The 18,363-nt window shown below is 43.5% G+C and overlaps 2 protein-coding genes across 5 annotated transcripts in view; one reads left to right on the forward strand and one right to left on the reverse strand.

Moving 5' to 3' along the window:
- Window positions 1-15,802, reverse strand: part of PARPBP (PARP1 binding protein) — an 80,403-nt gene extending 64,601 nt beyond the window's left edge. For 3 of the 4 annotated variants that reach the window (XM_067536137.1, XM_067536140.1, XM_067536139.1), the window contains exons 1-5: window positions 15,690-15,802; window positions 12,920-13,073; window positions 7,380-7,610; window positions 3,033-3,131; window positions 1,368-1,538 (exon numbers count right to left, since the gene is read on the reverse strand). In XM_067536137.1, the coding sequence (XP_067392238.1) occupies window positions 1,368-1,538; window positions 3,033-3,131; window positions 7,380-7,610; window positions 12,920-13,069 (651 nt within the window). In that variant the 5' untranslated portion in view covers window positions 13,070-13,073; window positions 15,690-15,802. Of the gene's footprint in view, window positions 1-1,367; window positions 1,539-3,032; window positions 3,132-7,379; window positions 7,611-9,296; window positions 9,313-12,919; window positions 13,074-15,689 lie in introns of those variants that run through there. The other variant, XM_067536138.1, reaches the window with a different exon arrangement.
- Window positions 15,803-15,860: 58 nt separating this feature from the next.
- The window catches only part of NUP37 (nucleoporin 37), a 37,598-nt gene continuing 35,095 nt past the window's right edge, over window positions 15,861-18,363 (forward strand). The window contains exon 1 of the mRNA XM_067536034.1: window positions 15,861-15,993. The gene's annotated coding sequence lies outside the window, so the exon portion shown is untranslated. The remainder of the gene's footprint in view (window positions 15,994-18,363) is intronic.

Here is an 18,363-nt window from a genome sequence, read left to right on the forward strand (position 1 = left end):
CTTCTATATAGAGCACCTGCCCAGGCTATATCTTAGTCTAGGCAAAAGATGCATTGATTGTCCATCCTTGATAGGGATCAGTCTGTCACAGGATGGGCAGGGTTTAAACCTTGACAGTTTGGATTCCCCCTTCCTTTTCTGAGGGAGTGTGGGGGGGAGGGAACATCCAAATGAAGGGAGTGTTAAGATGAAGATTTCTTCACAAATCTGATTAAAACATTTTTTTAAAGTATCAGAGAAGAGCTGCACATTCACTAGGTTCCATTTTGCTGTCATGAGCAGAAAGAGGGAAGTGAAGGGGATCACAGTTGCTCCATAAGCCCTTGTAAAGGAGCATAAGAAGGCACAGGGTGCATGCATGGCCTGCAACAGACACTGCTATTCAAAAGAATCTGATCTTGCATGCATGAGGCACATGCCCACCTAGGGTTGAAGACCTTTAAACAAAGTTCTTATCTACTTATCAATCATGTAGAATTAAGGCAGTATCCCTGACAGTGACACCTTATGAGAAAGGACCTCTATATTCATGCCTTTGACAATTATTGTAAGCAGAATACGCTCCAAAACCCTTCCTTCACTACCTCTTTTTAGAGGCAGAAGGTTTTTTCGCTGCTCTGGGATGGTCTGCATGAAATTCCCAGAGAGCCTAAAACATAAAGCTTGTAGTAAAACAATTTTTTTTTAAATAAAAGAGTTAAAACCAAATAAAAGGCATGCATAATATATTTAGCATTAAACTGCAGAACTTAATCCAGTGCCACTGGTGTAGTTACAGGAAAATGAGCAATACCTTATATTTCTGATGCAAGTATTCTCTCTACCCAGCTTGTCACTTTCTGACATACTTGGCTGGAAGCATCTCAGGGACAGAACCTCTAGTCTTGTGCGTCACAGGTCCCTCAGATATACCTTTCAGGCTAATTTAATTTCTTCCCCCATGACCTTACCACAAAGATATTTACCCAATGTACTCTCCAAGGATGAGATGAGTCTCTTATGTGTTCCTGGTATGAATACCAGACTTGTTCAGGATTCTAGGCATTACTTTGGACAGATAGTTTGGTTTCTGTTGTTTCCATATCCTTTATACAACTTTAAAAGTATACACAAACACAATTGTTTCCCTGCCCACATTTTCATCTGATGTCCAAATAGGCATCCACCCTACTCTGCAAGCCCTTTGCTCTGGCCTAAGATGTGCTTTTCCAGGTTATTTGTTTTGACTGGATGTGTTAGTCTGAATTTGTTCTCTGCCTTACATCTGAGTTTAAAGACACAGAACTGACATTTTTATAATTGTTTCATTACTTCTGATCTATTTCATATATGTATTATTGAGACATTAATGCTGATTTGACACATACCAGGAAAATGGACATCTGTCTCTCCTGTGCAGCATGCTTTAGGTCAGTGAAGGCTTCTCTTCCAAGTCCTCGATCAGGAATATTTAGAATATGAGCTAAAGCCAGATCATTCTTAGAATTCACCAACAGACTTAAATATGCATAAACGAACTTCTTCACAATCAATAGCAACTGCATAAGAAAGTGTCAAGATAGTTTATGTTTCCAAAAAAAATTAAAATTAAAAAAAAATTTTAAAATGAATTAGGTACATACCTTAAGAGTTTTTGTACATAATGCTACATTATCCACATGAGATTAAAGCATTCTCATTTCCCTCTCTCTTAACACTTTGATAGGCATCAGTTTCTATTTGACATTAGCTAGGGCTTCCTCCATCTCAACACCACCTGGGACCCCCCTGAAGTCAATGAAAGTTTTGCACTCAGAGTTGCACAGGGCCTAGCACACTTAAAGAAGGCAGTCCTGACCTGAAGAATTTACAAACTAAGCAAAAACAGAAACTAAAAGGAAAACAAAATAGATCAGTGAAGAAGGTAAATAAGATCATATGGTTACTAAGGAAGTTATGCACATCTGAGGGTTTTTTGTTTTTTTTCAATGGGGCACCTGGAATGGAGATGTAGGGAGGAGAATCATGAGAAAGGGAGGATACACTGAAGACAAGAGGAAAAAGTGGTTGAAGACTGAGGTATAAAAGAGGGAAAAAAGAAAGGGTGAGAAATATATTTGTGAAGGAGACCAAGGAAGACTTGTGCTGGTAGCGGAGAGGTAGAATTAGGGGAGAACAAAAGAATCCAAGTTTTAAACATTCAAGAAGTCTGATGTCAGGAAGTTGAGAAGGTAGTTCTGGGGAAGGAAGCAAACATGTTAGACTTGTCCACAAATGCCATGCTGGAGCTGCCTCTTATGGTGATCTTCCAAATACTGGAGGGGGCAAGAGCGCTGGGACTCGAGACTCCTACTAGCTGTTCAGTCTCCCCACAGTACGAGTCAGGAGGAGAAGGGACAGGGGGACATGGGGACCCAGAATTCCAAGGAAGCCCATGCTGGTTCGACTGAGGACAAGCAAACACCAACTTATGCCACTTTGATCTGCTGGAGCTGCCAACACTGCTGTGGGTGAGAGAGTTTCTCTAATGAGTAAGTAGGCTAAGGGAATGGGAGCTAAATAAAATCTGAGATGCAAAGCCTTGTGGAGCCATTACCTCACTGTGTAACTTTGAGCAAATCTCTAGACCACTAGTCAAGGCAACATCTGAGCTGAGTATAAAAGGAGGAGAAAAGAGAAGTAATGGCCCACAACTGCTGCCTTGACTATGCATAAGGAAGGTCAACTTTTCCTGCCGCTTGAACGGGGACCTAACCTTCCACCCCCAAAAAAGGGCTCACTCAGAAGTCTGGTCCTGCTCTTCAGGATTGCAGAATAGGCCTGTGTTCCTGCAAGGGAGTGCTGCATATAGCATGTTTTCTACTCCTATAAACAGGCATGGCCTATCAACAAACTCAGGTGTGATACTGGGGGGTCATCATGTATTCCCTACTCCCACAATTTTGACTAGCAATAATTGAGGAAGAGCAAATTGTGTTGCATTTCATCTATTCACTTTTGCATACAGCTTGAATATTTTTTAGAAGTTGTAATGAAGAAAAAATAAGTTTTACCTTCACATTATCTTGGCTGTGTCCGATTGGTGTTGAGGGTATGGAAAGACTAGGACCATTCTCTTCTGATAACCCAGAGATAAATTCTAATAGTTGAACCTTCAATAAAATATATAGAGTAGGATTAAATATGAAGGTAATTGAAACTTGAAAAAATTAGTAATTTCAGCACTGTAAATAGCCTTATCTCAACAATGGTCTCCGCCGATATTTAAAAGAGGAAGCAGCCTGAAGAGACTTCTACTCTGAAAGTTTTGTATCTTCAAGGGTAGAGGACTGTATAAGCAGGTAACTGAAGTGCACGCCTGAAAAACTAGTTTATAGGAAGAGCTTTTATATGGCTATGCTGAGCAGCAGCACACTCAGGCTTGTGTTGAAAGGTATGTTGTCAGTGTTTCAGCCAATGCCCCCAAATTGAGAATGTAGGACTTCTGGAAACATTTAACCAAAAAAGGAAGCCACAGCGAAAGAAGAAAAGACAAATAAAAAAAAAAAAAACAACCTAGCACACTGGAGGCAGAGTCAACCCCATGCCTAATGATGTGAGGAGGAAAGGTGAGGACAGGGCCGGATTTCTAGTTAGACACAGTAGGCATGTGCCTAAGGATGCCAGTGTTCTAGGGGCACCTAAACAGTGGATGATTACCGCACGGGCCAATGGAACCTGTGCCCAGGGACCCTGGCCAATTTGGGGGCCCTGTTCAATTTGGGGGCCTCCTCACGCGTGCCAGAACTCTGGCCCCACCCTCTATTCCTCCTCTTACTCTTGAGGCTCTGCCCTGGCCATATTTTTGGAGTTTAATGTACCCTCATACCTATCTTGATATATCATTTGAAAGCTCATTTTATGTATGTTTAGATAAGATATGATGTAGAGCGGTCAAGTGGTAGCATAAGCCTAAAGGCAAGGTGAAACAATGGTATCCAAAATGAGAAATTTTTGCACAGTTCCAGAAATACTGAAACATAACTTAAACAGCAAAAAAACTGTAGTCAAAATTAACAGCTTAATGTGGTGTTTATTGGTTAAAAACTATCAAAGAACAGTGTATTCAAAGATGTGTATTGGTTTTGCATGGGTAAGTATTTTTTTCAGATATGATGAAGTTGTTTAGCACGTAGCAAAAAACGGCAAATATCAAAATTATGCAATATAGTAACATGAAATATTTTCACATCACACATTCTTAATTCACAAAGTTTTCATTAGAAAGAATAGTTTTCTATATCTCAATTGAAATTCACTGACCAAATCAGTCTCAGGCTTGGTCTACACCAAAAGGTGTTGTCAACTCAAATGATAGCGCTTTTTGATCAAGGCTATAATTATACTTGTGCCTGTTTACACAGCACTCATTATGTCGTCCAAGTGCGTTCACAGTTTGTGCTCTATCATTGACAGTGAGAGCAGTGCACTGTGGGCAGCTATTCCACACTGGAATTCACCACCTTTGTGCCACTAGGACTTGTGGGAAGGCAGAGTGGATCACAGTGCATCATGGGTGCGGGCTCAATGTCCCATGATGCAATGATTTCCATCTCATCATTCCATGGGTTCCGATCACGTTTCACGACATTTTTCAACAGCCCAATTTCCTGTGCTCCTGCCATCTCTATCTGAAAGGATGGATCCTGCACTGCTTTTCACTGTTGTTGTCAGGGTTCTGAACACACTGCAGCTGCTCATCCAGTATATCATGAGCTCCCAATCAAAAGAGGAATCCAAGGCACCTGACCTTCTGTATGCCATTCAAACAACACTGGATTACTACTGGCATTCATGGAGCATTTGCACAAGGTGCACTGCCGCTTTTGGGCATGTGAAACATGCCCTGAGTGGTGGGATCGCATTGTTATACAGATCTGGGATGATGAGCAGTGGCTGCAGAACTTTTGAATACGCAAAGCCACCTATTTAATATTGAGTGGGGGGAGGGGGGAGGAAATCTGATCTTAATGTCAAAACAAAGACAACTTACTGCTAGAGATCTTGCCAAATTGGAAGACAGCAACGGACACCGCAATTTCTGCAGCAAAAAGTTGGTAGCAATGCTGTATGACCAGAGTAAGAAAAAAGGAGACCCATAGACACTAGAATTGCTTGCTCTCAAATCTAGCCATCAAAAAGGACAAGCCACTGGGCAAACACCCACCCTGTGAAGACAGTTTTGAAGAGCACGTCAAAAGATCATCTTAGCAAACAAAGATTTGGATGTCTTCACACATAGGTAAACCAGATATTGGATCACCATTGCAACATGGATGGGAAAATGTGGATGATGAATTACTTCCTGTATTCTTCAAGAGTCCAAGGCAACTGAGCTTCTATAAGAAGCTTATTTGTGCTTGTACCAGTAGGAGTCACTGCACAATCAACTGTGTCTGTAGTCAGAACAATATTCCCTGCACAGAACTGTGTACATGCCAGTGCCATGAAGACTGTGGTAACCCACGGTGATGCTTTCTTGGGCTTTCCACAAATTGTAAGTCACCCTGTTACTCCCCTGCCACAGCATGAAAGGAATTTGTTGGTGCAAAACTGTGTGACAGCTCCCGTCTATCCAGTCTGTTACCAGCCAAACTCATTAGGACTCATCAGCCCTTACTTGCCTTGCAGGTAACAGTTAGTACCCACAGTTCCCAAACCCCTGGAAGAGTGTTCTTCTGCAGTATCCAGCCCCTGTAACTGTACACTCACTGAAGTTACCAATTCCACTGTCTCCAGAGAAAGACTACACATCAGCCTGTTGACTCAGCTGAGGATCATAGGCATGCGCACGGTGTGTGCCCAGGCACACCCTAATGCAGGGGTGTCACATAGCAAGGTACAGGGAGGCGCCGCCGAAATGTGTGGACCAGCGTGATTTTTCGGCAGTGGACAAGAGGCAGCAGGAAATAGTGACATGAAATTGACAAGCTGCCACCGAAATTGAAGGATTGGGGAATTTTTTGGGGGAGAGAAAGACTTCATGGGAAATTGAAATGTGAAACTGACAAGCTGCTGCAGAAATTGACCTAAATTTAACAAGTTACAATCCTTGTCTAAGGCAGTTTTCTTACCTACAGCCACTTCTTAGCATCATGCAAGCCACATGACTGAGGATCCACTGTTCATGAATTCAAAGAACACTGACCTCTTTTTATCCCTCACTGAGGGAACACCAAAATGTCTTTTTCCTTCTCCTTATATCCAGAGTTTATCATCTGCATCACCAGTCACGATGAACCCTTGGAATTCAGACACCAGTGCCTTTCCATACTGATTTCACATCCACATGTTAATTTGTTCCTCCTATTTATCTTCGATGCAAATGAACTGCCTGTTGTCTCTTGCATTATCATGCTCAATTTACATTAGAGACAGTGAGACAGCTATCCTCCTTGTCTGGAAGAAAACATTTTTCTCTTTTTGTTTGGTTACAGACTTTAATTATGGACACTTTTACTGTTATGCTTTAATTATACAGTATTAATATATATATTTCAAAATTATATTAATGACTAATGAGTCATCACATTTCATTTGATATCTTACATAACATTCTTTATAGATAAATATGATAAAAACCATGTTGGGTGCAATGAGTTTGTCAGGCTTGACAGAAGTTGCTGTTACGTGACATTGAACGGCTATTAGGTTCACACCCACATACTCTCGACAGTGGTAATGATGAACAAGATGATGATGATGTTGACTAGAAAAGTCACCAGTGGTACTGCATTTCAAGGATACCTATATTTTGTAATAGCCTTTAGATTGTAGTTAAGATGCTTTGTGGACACAAAGAAATCCAATTTTATGTCTTGAAATTATACACAGAATCATTAAACTAACAGGAGCAAAAGCAAATATTTAAAAGTGGTCTTTTTAATGTGTTAATGGTGTCATTGTTTATCCCATTTCTATGGTAACGGGACCACTTGACAGCTCCACATCATACTTCATCTTAAAGTAGACATAATAACCTTTCAAATGGTTTATGATGTGCATGTGTGTAGAGAGGGTACATTAAGTCGACCAACTTGGTGGTGTCTGCCACTCATCTATTACATTTCAGTCAGGTGTGTTTTCGGGCCTCCAAGGACTATCAGACCCTTAGCGGGACAATGGTTTCCACGAGACAGGAAGGTGGAGGGGGGAGAGAGGAAATGTCTAGATCACAAAAGTTTAATATTTTAAAACAGTTTAAAATTTACAAAATTAAACTCTCTTTTCCATAGAAAAACTAAGCAACAAGTATGAACAATTCAGGGCTTCCAAACAGATCTTAATATAATAATATTGCATTTCTGAACTGGAGTTAAAGATATTGGTACACAATTTCAAACAAAAAAAGACATACTTACAGGAAACATCTCTTCAATTTCAGATTCGGGTGTTAGTGTCTGACACTTCTGGCATATATCTATTAGATCTAACATATTGCTGCTCCTTAAGAAGGTATCATAAGCTTTTTTGATGTCAGCATAATTTTCAGGTGTTTCCATATTCTCACATGTCAATCCCAGTTTATCATGTAGCAAGTATTTCCAGGTTACAATCACATCACTAAGAGATACCGTGAATTCTCCATGGAGCTAATATAAAAGGGAAAAGGAAAAGAAAAAGCATTATGCTTTGCTGGTAGTGTAGATATCACAAACTTTAATAAAACAATTTTCATATATTAAGACACTGTATATACTGAAGTATTTTAAACACTGATTCAGTTATATTAAACCCAAAGAAAAAAATGTTAGTTGTAACTAGAGGTCTAAAAGTGAACTGTATAGTCAATACAACATCTTAGAATATGCAACCTCTTAGTCTCTGATTCTTTAGATGATCAAAATGGTCCCTTATGGCTTTAAAATCTATTAATTTTTAAAGACCTATGCACATGCATAACTGTATTTATGAGTAATCTCAGACTTAAACAGGAGTATTCCCATGCAGAAAGTTCAACATGTGTATAAGTATTTATAGTATCAGTTTGCAGCAGGGAGGCCATGTGCATCCAAGTGGGAATCTGCGCTAACAATTTTCGGAGGAAAACCCTACCATTAAAGTATCTATTAACAGAATACTTGAAACAAAGTACTCCATGTAGGAAAGAGCATGGATGCCCAAAGAGGTAAACTATTTTGTATATTAGCTACATTGTAGAAAAATAAAAGTCTTCAATGTGAAGCTGTTTGCAAGGGGGGGGAGGGGAAAAGAGAGAGAAAAGGGTAGCAATCCTAACAAACAGACAAAAGCAATAAAACGAAAAGTTAAATCAACTGTGATGAGGTATAGAAACCCCACACTGGGCAATCAAGAGTTAAGGAACTGCTCTGGGCTTAGCCAGATACACTTGTAGGAAATGTTCCAACTGGAGGAGGAGTTAAAAGGCAGGTGAGCAGCTCATTTGGTGGCAGACCAGGGAAGAGAATAGACCTTCAACTCTAGCAGAGGCAAGCTGAAGGAAAGGCAGACTCTCTTCCTATGAGAGCTCAGAGCAAGGCAGAATCTCTCCCCAAGGTCCTTCCCTGAGGGAAGGAAGGACCTGCTACAACTCGAGGGGGAAACATTCCCCTTTCCCTCTCATATGGGCTCCAAGTTTTGTTAATTCCCTTTTACGTTGTTTGGACTACCCTGGCAGTTGCTGCCCAAGAGAGGAAGAGAGCTACCACACTATACATAGCTGCTGGAATGTGCCTTGTGGTGAGTGGACACCCTTCATGCTGCCGAGACCCAGGCAGTGACTTTGGGACAATCGCTGGGGGATTGGGGGTGGGTGATGGGAAGTGGCCCAGGGAGGACAGCCTTAATCAGCCCCTGGCTGTCAGATCGATAGCCCTCAAGCAGCACTGGCTCGGAGCCCAGCAGAATGGGAGTGCCCAGGATCTGCTACCAGCAACCCCCTGCAAGCCCCAGGCCTAAGCCCTGATCACGAGATGCTACCCTACCAATCAATTCCAAAGTAAGAGCTGTCACACCACCTAACACCCTCTACTCCACTGCCCACAAACAAAACACATATGCCGTAGATGATAAATTAAATAAAAGCAGCTTCTTCTATGAAAAAAGTATAAGCACATTTTCTAAAATATTCATTTTAATTTTCCATGTAAACCCCTTCATAAGGCAAGTAACTATGAAACCTTTACCCAATTTAAACAGCAGTAGACAGTGTTTTCTCACTTTGTTTTTAAACAAATTCCTTCAAATGTAACTAGTTAAAATAAGACCTCAATATGATAACTCAGCCAAAACCTTTTCTCACAAGATCAAGAACTTACAGAGATTAACAGTGTTTATATTGCTGTTCTAAAAACATTTTAAATCCAAATAAAAATGCACTTCAGATATCCATTTTCATGATCAGGTGCCCACCATGACCGTATATTCTATTATTCATACAACCGATTGTGAGAGTCTGTGGTAAAAATCAGAAAATGTTTTGCTAGGAGCACATGCCAGCTGGCTAACGTCTGAAGGAAGTTCAAAAAGTTCAGTGCCTTCATTCTGTGATAGACATCAGGAAGATTGTATTTCACAAGCATAAAACTAGGAAAGCAAGGTTTACACATTTTAAAAGCACTTCAGTTGTACTTTTTACTAGTATATTATCACGCGTGCTCTCTTTGGATTTTTATTACAGAGTCTTTGCTCATTCTAGGATTAAATCTTAATTTTTTTGATGTTAGAGTTTTGTTTTGTTTTTGTAAAGAGATTTCACAGATACTGCAGGTTCTTTCTAGGGCTAACTAGTTAGGAAGGCAACTGCTATTATTGTCAAAGTTGTTTAAAGATGGAAAGAGATGCATGTTGCAGCCCTGTCCCTGGCTTAGTCCCCCAAGTAGATGGTCACCACTCTGCTGTATTGGACCCAACCTTTGGATCCCCCATAGTTTCAAGATAATGATGTCTGAGCAGAAGCTAAGATCTGTGTCTAGTTTGGGCCTCTCAGTTACACCACCAAGGTGCAAACTTACCGTCTGGCACCCCACTATAGCATGAAGACTGCAAAATCCCAATTTCCCTCCACTGTGAGACCCATCCCAAACCTCCTTAACCAATACAGTATCTTATTCACTCTCCTACAGTCCACTTCTACAGGCACTCTGGATTATAGTTTAACTTTTGGGGGATCACGTGACATTAAAGCAAGGAACACAAGTTCCTTTGCAAAGCCTCAAACACACAAACACGTTTTACCCAGACAGCCAATGAGTTAGAGATAGGCAAAACAAAACTTCTAAACACAGTGCCACTTAGACTGGTTTCACCCCTGCTGTGATTCTCTGGGTTTGGTTCAAGCCCTTAAGGGAGGCCAGGTCCCTCCTGGCTCAATTCCTTCTGCTGGGACTTCTGGTTCTGGCAATGACATGGCTCCCCTTGCTTAAAGGGCATGTCATTTTTAGACAAAGTGACAATTTTTCTTTGCTCCTGTCCTTCTGCTGGGATTTTCCATGCTGTAACCCTGTATGGGATTGCTGGCAAAGAGTTGTTAGCAGTGAAGAGATCTGCCTCTAACTCCAGGGTAGAGCTATTCAAAGTTGATGACTTGTTATGGCCATGGTTCAATTTCTCAGCCATTGCCCGGTTTCTGCTACAAAAATGGAAGTTAAATTCATTCTGAAGGTTACGGTTAAATGCTATAAAACAGAGGAATTCATATTTGGACACACACACGTTCCCCAAGCTGTCTCATTGCATGATCTTTGAGCTTCATTAAAACACTGCTTTTTAATATTTATTTGTGTTCAGAATATTTCATACCATACTAAGTAATTAAATTATGTACCAATAAAACAAATACAAACATCTATTAAATACATGTTGTAGGATCACACTTTGTGTTTTGGCCCTCATGAAGATACTTAAAAGAAAAAAAGATGAATCCCTAAGCAAGACAAAGTACAGCTCTCCAAGTTCCTTAATGGGAATTCAGCTTACACAATAGCTCTGATGGAAAGGTATAGATTGCAAGAGGATTTACTTCCTTAGCGTAAGAGTGAGGGCACAACAGGTCACCCACACTAATATCATTTAACTAGGCAGTAAAAAAATAAATCAGGAAGACAGACAATATTAGCGGATGGACTGGTCACTCACCTCAGCCAACAAACAGACACCCTTTGGTGAGGAGACAGCTACAGTCCATCCACTCAGCATGAGTGACATTCCCTGGTCAGACTGACCTACAGTGGATTAGGCCAATGAACCATCATTCAGGATACAGTCCTGGCCACAGCAGTAGCAAAGTTCTGACCTCTCTACTGAGGTTCAAATCTGGGGCTTCATGAGGAAAAGTGGTGAAAAGAGGAACAGGAGAAGAGGACAGCAAGTGAAACAAATGCAGTGCAGTCTCCCTTTTAGCATCCAGACCCTTAAGCCTCAGAGTAAGACCTGGTCTACACTACAGAGTTAGGTCGACAAAAAACAGCCGACATCGACCTAATTCTCTAAGTGTCTACACTATAATGTTGCTCCCATCGATGTAAGTAGCCCACTACACCAACCTAATAACTCCACCTCCACAAGAGGTGTAGCACTTAAGTCGATGTAGTAGGGTCACAGTGTCCATGTACACACTGCGTTGCTTACATTGCCTCTTGATGCCTTTTGACAGCTTGAGCCCCGCCGCCTGGGAAGGCAGGGCTCCAGCTGTCAATGCACCCACTAAAATCAGTGCAAGCGCTCCTGGTGAGGACGTGCACTGCCAACAGAAGGAGCACAAAGTGGACAAGAAGAGCTGATTCAATTACTGCAGTGGCTGAAGGTCAACCTAATTTAAATAGACTTAATTTTGTATTGTAAACATCTCCTACCTAATACATGAACTGGGGGAAGACAGGTAGGTGTTCCTCCACCTAACTCTCCTGTGGGGCCAGATCCAGGAAGTGTATTCAGACCTCATCAAAGCATGGGGTGGGGGTGAGGGGAGAAAGAAAGAAGAGGACCTTCCTTATAACTTTTAGACCAGAAGTTAAGTACTCATCTGGGATGTGGGAGACCGCCCAGTTCAAGCCCCCCCTCTAACTGAGGGGTAGAAGGGTTGTGAACAGAAATCTGCTCTCTCAGGTGAAGTGCCCTAACCATTGGCAGCTCCAGGATATTCTGATATGGAGCTCCTTCATTCTCACCTGTTGAAGCGGTTCCAGTTTGGATAAATAATTTTGAAAAATGTTATTGGAGCAGGGGGACTAGATTCTGGGTCTCCCACCTCCTTGGTGAGTGCTCTATCCATCAAGCTAAAGAGTCACTCTTATGCCTGTGCGCTTTCTGTGCGCCTCTGGCCCAATGATACTTTCATTATTTAATGTACATGGGGAGAGGGGACTTGAACTGGGGGTGACCCACATCCCAGGTAAGCACCCTAACTACAGGCTAAAAGATGAGAGAAGCCCTCCTGTTTTCATACTCACTCCAGCTTCTTGCTAAAACAGCATAGGTACCTCACACCAAGAAAGGGTTTGCCACTGAAAATCCCAAGCAGAGATAGGCACTTATCTCCCAGAGAGGAGCAGAGCTTAGCACACACTGCTCAGCTTGGCATCTCAGGAATGAGCCACCTCCCATACTAGCTTTTGTGAATCCCAGTGATTTATTTCTGAGTGTTAGGTGTGGCAACACTCCTCATCACCACAACCAAGCTCCTTTGTGAATCTACCCCCTAGTGGCTAGATGAAACACTGAAGGAAAAGGCAGAAATTGAGAAGTTACATGGAAAAAAAGCAAACCTCAGAAATATTATTTCAATATTGAAGATGAGAAATTAGGCATACAAAAGTCAGAAAATCAAGTCCAATATTTTCAAGTGTGTCTAAAGTTAAACTCCTAAAATCTATATTTAGGCACTAACAAACAGCCTAATTTTCATAAGTGCTGAGCAACCTTTCATTGACAGAGCACTAACCTGTTTATTGACTTCAGCCATTGATAGCTGTAAAGCCATCACCATGCAGTCTGCACCACACACAGTAGTTCTTTCTGAGTCTGAAAATAAGCACCATTGTCTTCTAAAACATTTGATCATATTTAAGATCTTTTTCTGAAAGACAGCCATATTCCTGAAGTGGAACAGAGAGAGTGAATTAAGTCCATAAATATAAATTCAGTGATAAAACCATAATTTTCTAAGTAACAGTTTGGGAAAAGAAAACCCACATTTATCAATCTCTCTCCATTCTCCTTAACTCTATGCAATTGCTGTGGTTTCTTCCTCCGACTTGGCTCCACATAGTGCCCCCTCCCCAACAAGAAATTAGAATACATAGTTTATGCAAACAAAAGACTCTAAGACAGCAGTTTTCAAACTTTTTGAGCTGAGCCACTCCTCTCTTTGAGTTACAATTTTTGGTTGCACCCCAACAGACAAAAAAAAAAAAAAAGAGGTGAGCCAGGAAGTGAAGGTGACACCCCCCTCTCCAAGCCCCACCGCACTAGGCTGAAGCCTGAGCCACATGGCATCACCATTAGGTCCCTCGAATGTTCCTGAGAATCCCCTCTTAGTGGGGTGCATCCCACAGTTTGAAAATCTTTGCTCTAAGGGTAACCACTCATTGTGGCAGGCTAAGTTGTATTTCCTCTCTTCTCCCATCCCCAGAAGAGAATTACTCCTGTTGACAAGGCACAGTACGGTATCATTTATCACCACTCCTAGTTCTGCTGTACAAAATCATCACAGGAACATAGGAACTGCCAGACTGATCAAGTATATCTAATTCAGTATCCTGTCACTGACTGCAGCCAGCACCAGATGCTTCAGAATGTGTAAGAACTCTGTAGTAGGCAGAAATGCACACCACATTAGGTCTCCTCCTGATCTAAATAGTTATCAGCTTAAACAAATCATGGAAGGGATATTAATTATGCTAACTCCACTATTCTTGTTATCCATATAAATAGCCAAACTATTTTTGAAGCTTGCTAAATTCTTGGCCTCAATGATTTCCTGTGGCAATGTGTTCTACAGTCTAACTACACATTGTGTGAAAACAATTTCCTTTTCTCAGTTTTGAATTTACCACCTTTTAATTTTATTCAATGTTCCCCTTTTCTTGTATTATGGATCAAGATATGATTCTTTAACAGAGGTCACAGATTCCATATTTTCCAGGACTTCTTCTAGGACAAGGCTGGAGCAGCTGGCAGCCCCAAGGCCACAAGAGCAGCAGCCCATTGCTGAAAGCAGCAGCATGGGTTTGTTCAGCTCCCTTACCACCAGAGCAGCGGCCGCCTGGGCAGCAGTCCCTGGGCTGAAGCAGCAACCAGAGTTGGGTCAGCCCCCCTGGGGATGGAATAACAGTGGTAAGAGCAGCTGCCAGAGATCGGCACCCAGCAGCACGCACACTGTTAGTTCCCCCTCCCCTCCCTGGATAAATATACACAGGGTATTTTTAATAAAAGTTAGGGACAGGCCTTCTGTGAATTTTTGTTTACTGCCTACAACCTGTCCCTGACTTTTACTAAAATTACTCTTGACAGATCTTAACGTTAATTATGAGACAGGGAAAACAGAGGTTCCTCTACCATTCATTTTTTTAAATATGCTTTTATCATGTCCCCTCTCATTTCTCTCCTTTCTAAGGCTGACGATCCCAATCTTTTCAATCTATCTTCATTAGTATTTCCAGGCCCTTGACCAGGCTCATGCTTCTCTGAACCCACCTCTAATTCTATAATATCTTTTTTGAGAGGGTATGATCAGACCTGCCCACCGTCTTCCAGACAAGGCAGCAGCACTGATTTGTATTATGGCACTATACTATACTCCAAATTATTCACCCTCCCCTTCCTTGTGCATCTCAACATTTTTGCTTTTTTTGAGGGCAGATGAGGAGCCCGTTCACAGCTGATGTCAGGTGCACAAATCAAGCTGCTTTCAGAAACCAATTCACCAGGCAGGTCGGGGCCCATTTACTGGGCAGTTATTCTTTCACACTGGCATAAAGGAGTCATAGAACCCCCCTGAGAAATGAAGAGAGACCAACCAGGGGCGCTGGAACAATTTGCATAAAGGGGGTCCTCAGAGCCATTAAACCAATCGGTAAACCAAGGATATGATGGAAACCACTTCAAACCAGCGGGTGCGGCACCACCGCCCCGCACACCCACTTCCAGCACCGAGGAGTCCCACGTGTGTGGCGGTGGCAAGGGCGGTTCCAGGCCACCCACTGCCTGCAGGAGTCACCGGGGAACTTTCCTGGGGCATGTCAGGAAGAGGACGGAGACGTGTCTGGGACCTTGCTAAAAGTTAGCACAGCCCAAGGGGGGGAGGGGAGGGAGCGGGGAGATCACTGGTGGCCCCACGTCATGTAGAGCGGCCCCTGCAGACTCACAGCCCCCAGGCGAATGAGCCCCGGCCAGCTGGGCCCGCACGAACCCCTAGAAGCCAGACTCCGGGCAGAGACTCGCCTCACTGGGCCCGAGCCAGCAGCCGCGGGGACTGACTAGCCCCGGGGGCAACTCGAGCCCTCAGCCCAGCCCCGGGAGCGCGCCATGCTCACGGCCACCTCCCTAGGGCGGCGGGGATAGGGGCCGCTGGCGGCCGGGAGCAGCGGCACCAGGCCGAGGGAGACGCCAGCCCCGGACGCCCCTTGTCCCGGGGACCCCCCTCCCGCGTCCCTATGGTGGGCCACACCAGCGCCCAGGCTCTATGCGGAGCTGGGGGGTGAGGACGTTACCTGCGTGGCTAGGGCCGCGCGCACAATCCCGAGCCGGCCCGGAGAGGAGGAGAACGGGTGAAGAAAGGGGAGCGGTTGGTTGCTTAGCTACACGCGCACGCCTCCCCTCCCCCTCGGCGCCGGCGGTTTAAATTTAAATCTCCCGCAGCTGCCCAATCGGGGGGGGGGGGGGGGGAAGGAGTTCCTGACCCGGAAGCGCCAGGCGTTGGGACCGGAAGTGCCGGCGAGCTACAAACTCTTCGCGGGAGTGAGGAAGAGGGTAACCGACCGACTGCGCGCTGCAGTGAGTGGGGCGGAGACGCAGGTACTCGTAGGTGCTGCTGGCGGGGGCGCCCCTGGGCGTGCGCTGCTCGGTTGCAGCCAGGGGTCGCCTGCCGGCGCCAGTGGAGAGGCCTCATAGAATCGGCCCCTCTCTGGGCGGCGGCAGCAGCAGCAGCAGCAGCAGCCCTGGGCCTTGTGTGACTCGTGTGTCGTCTATCCATCCCCCCCATCTCTGCTGCTTGTTTCCATCGCCTCCTAAGCGGAGGGCAGGGAAGGGGCAAGGGCCATACAAGCTCCCGGAGGCTGCCGCCGGCCCAGCCCCAGCCAGGCAACCGGGTGTCACCGCCACGCTTCGTCCCTTTTCTCGCTGTGTTTAAAACAGAGCCAGCTGCGTGTCCGCCCCTGCGTGTCCTCCGTGGTGGCCGGGGAGCGAAGGAATCCGCCCTGCTGCCAGCCCCCCACCGTGAACAAATCACGAGTTAGGCCCCAGATCGCCAGCTTGCGGGAGAGTCTTTAAATTCGCCCTCTGGGTTTGGAGTCTCTCCCATGCGTTTGGTTCATGGGTTTTCAATTGTCTCTCTGCAACCAACAGAAACTTGCTTTGGATGATAAAGCCAAGCTTTTTTGTTTGACTCCAGGATCTGGGACCTTAAGAAGAATACCAGATATGACAAGAACAATGAGAATTTTGTAGCACTTGTAAAGACTAACAGCAGAAATTAAATTGGTTAGTCTTTAAAGTGCTACAGAATTCTCGTTGTTTTTGCTGTATACAGACTAACACGGCTACCCCTCTGGAACTCTTCAAATATGACAAGATTTGTCATAAATCACAAGCGGTAGCAACATTGTCCTGCTGCCACTTCCTGTCTCACTGAGATGATGGGTTCCCCATTCTGATAAGGGTAAGAAATGGTATCACCTATAGCTGAGGAAAATAAAGTAGAGGTGACTGAATAAACAACTGAATTGAGCCAAACGTTATTCATAGATTTCTCTCCCAAAGGGTGACTCCTTTACTTGAAGTCAGTGCTTTAAATCTTCTTTCCTTATTAATTTGTTTGCCCTTCTAAATTATGAGATGCTTGTTTTTACTTAGGCTTTGTTTACGCTAGCACTTATGCAAGCAAAACTTATGTTGCTCACGGGTGGGTTTTTTTTCACACCCCTGAGCAACATAAGTTTTGCTGGAATAGGTGTTTGTGTGGACAGCACTATGTCAGTGGGAGACACACTCCCACTGACATAGATACCACCGCTCATTTAGGTGGTTTTATTATGTCGGCAGGAGAGCTTTCTCCCGTTGATGTAACGCAGCTACACAAGCGCTTTTACAGTGGCACAGCTCATGTATTAGCATTTGCCTTTTTCCCTGGGGATAGCGGAGGGGAGCTCGTTAGGCCGACTATAACTCTGTCATTCAGGAAGGTGGTTTAACTGCATTGACATAATAGTGCATTTATGTCTGCCAGAGACAAATTTAAGTGTAGACAGATGCACAGATATGTTAATGCAAGGCAACTTAGGGATAGACTACACTTAAAATTTACAGCGGCACAGCTGTATTCGTTAGCTGTGCCACTGGAAAAGCCCTTGTGTAGCTGCGTTATGTCAATGGGAGAGAGCTCTCCCACCAACATATTCCTTAATAAAACCACCTAAAAAAGTGGCAGTAGCTATGTTGGCAAAATTTGTCACTTGCTGGGGGTATTTTTCCACAGCCCGGAGCGACAAAAGTTTTGTCAGTATAAGTGCTAGTGTAGATAAGGCCTGACATCAGTCTCACTTCATAGTGTAGACTAGGCCTTGCAATTCTGTTTTCTGACATTTATTTTGCATTTCTACAGTATCTTTAATCCAAAGGTGTTCGTAAAATCACACATAAGCAGCAACACTAAAATGCAGTAGTCATCCTCTGCACAGTGGGCTACACAAGAGTGGAGGCAGGAAAGATTTTGTCCTTTATTCCTGTGAAAAGCTCCCTGAGATCTCGAATATCCATTTGTGTGCTTTACTTAGGGATCTGAATATGCTGGAGATGTAAGCATTCTTCCACATCAGTGTTAATTGTCAAATGCCAATGAACTGAGTAAAGAAAACTGTATTGTGAGCCCCCTACAACCACCAGTTCCAAAGCAGGTCTGAACTGGTCACACACACAGAATTCAGTGGACATTTTGATTTCATCTGTTTTTAGAGCTTTATATTTAGGGAGTATCTTGACTGATTTATTGAGGGGTGGAGGTGGAGAGAGTGTTAAAATGTGACTCTGTTCTGAAAAGTGACTCCTGAAAAATTACCATAAATTTTCAAATGTAGTATTAAAAACAAACAAAAAATAAGCAAAATGTTTACATTGATACTGCAGTCATTATTGCCAACACCAGAAGTAAAAGATACAAACATAAGTCTG

The sequence above is a fragment of the Emydura macquarii genome, unplaced genomic scaffold, assembly GCF_026122565.2.
Source record: "Emydura macquarii macquarii isolate MOO-44397 ecotype Brisbane River unplaced genomic scaffold, CSIRO-AGI_Emac_v2 contig_3530, whole genome shotgun sequence".
NCBI classification, from domain to species: Eukaryota; Metazoa; Chordata; order Testudines; family Chelidae; genus Emydura; species Emydura macquarii.